This window comes from Protopterus annectens, chromosome 12.part0 (assembly GCF_019279795.1).
Source record: "Protopterus annectens isolate FY-2018-M chromosome 12.part0, PAN1.0, whole genome shotgun sequence".
Classification (NCBI taxonomy): domain Eukaryota; kingdom Metazoa; phylum Chordata; order Ceratodontiformes; family Protopteridae; genus Protopterus; species Protopterus annectens.
The window spans coordinates 218,432,225-218,438,224 of NC_056746.1; the positions used below are offsets into that span (position 1 = coordinate 218,432,225).

Consider the following 6,000-nt stretch of genomic DNA (forward strand, 5'->3'; position numbering starts at 1 on the left):
CTTGGCTCGAGAGTTTTTGGCTGATGCAAGCTTGATATGTAGCTGGCTCAGTTCCAAGGTCAGAACCGATAACCCATCAGTAATGAATGAACGAAGATCAACAACACAGATGGAATGTTATGGTAAGACATAACTTCTTTTTGCGATAGGAAGAGATGAGATAAAAATGGTGATTTATAACCAGTTTGCATGAAAGTCTCTAGGAATAAATAGATGGTATTCCAGTGGAAGTTTGGAAGCTAGGAGGGAAGAAGGTGATAAATATCTGGAAGGTTTTGTTTCACAGTATCTTAAAGGAAAGGAAGGCATATACATCCTGGAAAAAAGTTGTGGTGGCTGTAATGCTTAAAGACCGTAAATACCTATCAAATCCAGCTTCATATATGCTTGTTTCAATTCTGAACCATGATTATGAAGTATTTATGTCTGTAATTGTGAAATGAATGGCAAGGGTGATCCCAAAATTCATAAATATGTACCATTGTGATTTGTGGAGTAGGGCAACCATTTGACAACATTAACAAAACAATGGTCCAGAGGGAAGCAGAATGTAAGAAAATACTGTAGTTATTGCCAGGTCATGATTATGAGAAAGCATTTGACAGAGTAAGCTGAGATTTTATGAGTAGGGCAGTGGAAGCATTTACATTTCCTGATACAGTAATAAGGATAATTAGAAGGATATATGAGGGGTCAGAAGCAAAAATCAAAGTGGGAGGGTTTCTCTTGGATAAGTTGTGTCTAAACAGAGGAAGCAGGCAGGGTTGTCATCTTTCCCCTTTGCTATTTGCATAATATTAAGAACCACTGGCAAAGAAAATAAAGGATTCAGAAATTCAAGGATATAATTGGTATTGTGTTCAAGAAATTTGGCCTTGTTTGTGGATTGTATTACATTATACCTGATTGAATCAGAAAAGGACATCTCAGTATTGTGGACATTAATGAAGATAAAGCTATAAACTATGTATCCACTCACGAATTAGTTCAGCAATACTCACATTTATGGAGACATGATAAATTGAAGTATTTAGGATTTTGGATTACAAGGGATTCTGTTATGGCAGCTAAGGATATGTGGGAAGAGACAAAACAAATGATAAGAAACTAAAAGCTTTTGCCTATGAATATGGATAGCAAAATATAAGCAGTAAAAATGTTTTTAGTCCCTTTAATTTTATACACAGGTCAGGCATATTTTTATCAACCAGAGAAGTTGTGGATAGTAATTAATAATGAGATGAAGGATTTTATTTAGGAGGGGAAGAGGGCAAGAGTCAAGTGGGTTAAGTTGATCCTTCCAACAGTACAACAATGTTTAGGATTACCTGATTTGAGGGGATATTTTGGAGTTACATAGTTAAGGCTGTTACAAGTAACACATGCTGAAAGCTACAATTCAAAGTGGAAAGGGATGATGGGGGGTGGGGGGGTTTAATTCAAGAAATAAGAAAATAATTGGATTTTGGATGCAGATCCTTGAGAATAAAAACAGCCATACACAATATTATATCCGTAAGGTAGTAGAAAGTATACTAGGAACCAAGCTGACACAAGAATGGATTAAGGAGATTTTGCCGATATGGATAACTGCAGTTGGGGGTATAGGGAAGAGAATAGGCAAGAGGGGACTAGAACTGATTGAAGGAAGCTGTCAGATTAACCAAGGTATTGGAAACAAATAATTAGAAATGGAAATGTAATAGAATGTGAGAAAGCCAAGAAGACATTTGGATTGCAGACCAGTGATTGCCTTCTGTATTAGGGATTTATATTGGAGTATAGACAAAGAGAAAGGGATAGGGGAATCCTAAATTAATGACTTGCACTGGATAAGTTTTTAAATGAATCTAGAACATAAGCTGCTTTTAAAAAGGGTAATTATAGAGCATATAAAATATTGCAAAACAGCTATATGAATCGATCAGAAGTGCTCAGAAAAGATTATGAAGAGAGATTAGATGTGCAGTTCACAAACAATGGGATGTCATATTTATGGCTGCCAAATATGCAACAAAATCAAGAAGATTTAAGATTTTTGTCTGAGAATTTGCATAGATACTTTTTATCCAAACAGACTCCAAAGAATGTTTCCTCAGGTAGATTGCAAATGTTGGACTTGTAATGGGGATGAAAGAGGTACCAGGGAGTGTAATGAGTTAGCAAACTAAATTATTTCTTACAGAGTACTCTGTTGGGAATACTGGGTAAGCATGTGAGTGCAGTTAAGGAAATTATTTTTAAGCTGGGTTAAAGGATCTGAATTGCCTAGACGTAGTAAGACCTTGTTAAGAGCAATTCTGGTGGCTGCCAAAAAGCAATTTTCTAGAAAATGGAAGTCAGAATCTAAACCAACTACACTTGAAGTAGTGAATATTGTAATAGAAATAAAAGAATAGGAAGTGGGATTTTTAGAAAAGGGTAGGAGTAAATTCCATAGAAAAAATGGAAATTGTAAGAACAGCATATTCGCAAAAATGTTTTGGAGAAGGAATAAAGTTTAAGAGAAGGCAGGAACTGAGTAATTTATGTAATGTTGATTTTAATGTTGATTTTGATTTCATGATATATAACAATATATGTGATATATAATGTTTGTAAATGTGGTCTTGTTAATATGGTTTGATTACTTTTATTTAAGTTTAAGTTTGCCAAATCTTTGCAACTCACACAGAATAAAATTAAAATTTTAATTTTAAGATCGGCTCTTCAGTCTTTAAAGGTAGATCGTGCCTGTTAAACATAGGTGACTTCTTCAAGAAACTCACCACGGCCCTGGATGAGGGAAAGACAGTGCATACTACTTATCTTGATTTAGCAAGGCATTTGACACAATCCCTAACTCAGGTATTATAAACTCTCCCAGTTGGGAATTAAATCCTATATTACCATATGGCTGTCCAACTGGCTCACTAACAGGACCCATACTGTCAAAATGGGTGACTTCATCTCTAGCTTAAGACCAGTCACCCGTAGCATACCAAAGGATTTTCTGCTGGGGCCCTTACTGTATGGAATTTATTTCTCAGAAATCCAGACAAATATGGATGGCCTGTGGCTGACCAAGTTCGCTGATGATTGCAAATTGGGACCAATCATTGAGTCTCCCAACGATGTTAATATAATGCAGACAGGGTTAATGCAAGCAAATGATTGGTGCCAAAGCCAAGGATTAAAGCTAAATGCAAAAAATGCATTATTATTCCCTTTGGGGAAAGCTGACATCCCTTCTAATTATACCCCCCCCCCCCCAAGTGTAAACCCAGTGGTATGTGATCTGGGTACTCAGATTGATAACGATCTAAACTTTGATCACCACTTATCCACAGTAGTAAGGAAATCATTCTATTTGGCACATCTTATAAGTAAAGGCTTCACATCTAGATCTAAGGATGTTATTTATAATTCCGTGATACTTGGCCCTCTTCAGTCAGTAATTGAGTACAGTGTTCCCTTTTTTTATGTACTTTTCCAGACACATGCAACAATTGGAGAGACCACAGAGGTTTCTCACTAAGATGTTACAGAGTACACAAAACAAATCTTGCACAGAAAGACTGAAAGCCCTGTCACTGTATTCTGTCTCCTATAGGTTGCTAAAGGTAACCTGTGGGGTTTACAGGGCAGTCTTTGACCCAGCCCAGATGAAAGTGCTGTACATTAACAAATCAAACTGCAGCAGGGTCACTCGCTCCAGGGATCTTAACCTATCCTCTGAAGTGAACAGGTCATGCTGGAGAGATATATTTCTCCCAGAGGCTGCCACTTCTCTGGAACAAGCTTCTATTTTACGTAAAACAGAGCCCCTCCCTGACCCTTTTCATACACAATGTAGAGCAATGGATGGGTAACCACAGATTCACTCCTGAGGTGTTGCCCATGTCCCTCCTGAACAGAGAAAGTCGGTATTAACTACCATAGACCATTAGCTCTGCAAACTTCACTCACCTAACCTCCGACAATTGGGGCAACTCGCAATAAATATGGCATGCGTTAAATGCAGAATTGTAGCAAGGGAATTCTGCCTGGCAGCTCTCCCATTTGGCTCCACCTCTGCAGTATATAAACAATTGCAGTGATGATCACTTAATGACAGCTTGTAAACTGTCAATCTTTTTAAATGAGCATCTCTGTTTACAAACTGTCATGTAAACAGCTTATAAACCGTTTATTTTAAAGGTAGTATTAAAAAAAACAGTACAGTCTGACAGTTTGCAAACTGTCTATTAAGCTTTTGCAGTAGTGATTACTTAATTGAGAGCTATAAGCTGTCAGACATTTACTGCTCTTTACAAGTTTGCTCCTGGGGCAGGTGTCCCATTCAGTCACACTCTTACTACAACACTGGTCAATTAGATTTGTTGATAAGGGAAACCATAAATATTTCCTTTGCACATTGATCTTTTATACTCAGAATTGGAGTAATGCTGCATGTTCTAGAGCCTGTTCCTTAAACACGGTTGCAGAGGTGAAAATGGCTGAGACTAAGAGAAACTGACACAGTTTAAAGGAAACAACAACCATTGTAAATCAAGAAGAAAAGATAAGTATTAGTGTTTTAATTACTGTATTGAGATAACAAGTCTGGAGTACACAGATCCTGTAAAGTATAAGCATATTAACTTACAGAGTATGAGACTGTGGGAGCATATTGCAGACCAGTACAAGACATCCTTTGTAGAATGAGCAAATTATAAAACCCATTCCATTGAAAAATGCTTAGCAAGAAAAAAGCTGCTTATAAATAAAGTATACTATTTATAGAAGTATTTATTGATAACATAGATGACTGACCTTTTTTTTCTCTGCTAAAACTTGCAGGTATCCCAGTTCGACATGACCAGAGTAGGGCCTACATGCATCACAAATTTGCAGTAATCGATAAAACAGTCCTTCTCACAGGCTCCTTGAATTGGACATCTCAGGCTCTCCTAGAAAACAGAGAGAACCTGCTTATTACAAATGATGAAGCTTTAGTGAAGCCTTTTCTTGATCAGTTTGAAGAGTTATGGGAAGAATATGACCCAACAAAGTATAACTTTTGAAGACTTAAATGAATGAAACCATTGCTACTCATGTATGTGGGAGATAATTTTCAGTTTACGTAACACACATATAAATTTGGAAACTTTTGCATCCTGTTTACAACTGGCTTTTAAATATAATCATCTTTCAATATTTTATTACAGCCTGATAATTGGCCATTGATAGTTGAGTTTAAGTAAGGATTTTTCCATTTGAAATAGTATATTTTTGTAGTTTAGATTAAAGGATGTGGTAATTCACAAAGTAGACAAGACCAGTATGTTTAAAAAGCTGGTTGGTTGTATGTCAGATAAATTTACAAACAGCAGCTGCAGGTGTTCTACCACCACATTTTTGTTCATTAAGATGAATTTTAGTTCATAAGTTCAACATGAATCTGCAGAAATGTTGTTGACCAGTTTTGACAGTCAATATAATTTAAAAATATTAATGAAGTGTTGGTACAGTTTGTTGGAAAACTTAAGCAATGTGTTATTACCTTTAAGTTATGATTATCAGTTTCGCATGCAGTATATTTGTATTTAACTTTCACTTCTGCTGATGATCTGTTTCTGTCTCTGACTCTGCTAACACTTCTGGTAGCATTTGTGGTAATTTATGCACCATCAATATTTCTTGCAACAATGGCTTCAAATCCAGCAAACAGCAGCCATCAAAATGTGTGTATAGGTGTGCTGTCTAGATAGAGCCTTTGATATTCCAAGTGTGATGTTTCAGTTAAAATAATGAATGTCATTTACCATCTTGGGAAGTAGAGTAGAAAGATCTTTCATTCAGAGCGTAATCAGTAGTGATGGGTCTAAGATGATTCAGTCCGTCTCCTTCAGTACCTGTAGGACATGACCCAAGGTTCAGGTCTGCTCACATAAGAAAACTTCCCTAGGCTGTATCTCCATTTCTTCTGTCTAGATGTCCTTTGCTAATCTTGTGCTCACACTGGAAATGGCCTCATGC

The 6,000-nt window shown here is 36.7% G+C and overlaps 1 protein-coding gene across 1 annotated transcript in view; it reads left to right on the forward strand.

Annotated features, from left to right (window-relative positions):
* PLD6 (phospholipase D family member 6) overlaps nucleotides 1-5,476 on the forward strand; it is a 133,594-nt gene extending 128,118 nt beyond the window's left edge. Inside the window, exon 2 of the mRNA XM_044089277.1 lies at nucleotides 4,822-5,476. Within this exon, the coding sequence (XP_043945212.1) occupies nucleotides 4,822-5,045 (224 nt within the window). The 3' untranslated portion in view covers nucleotides 5,046-5,476. The remainder of the gene's footprint in view (nucleotides 1-4,821) is intronic.
* Nucleotides 5,477-6,000: the final 524 nt, after the last annotated feature.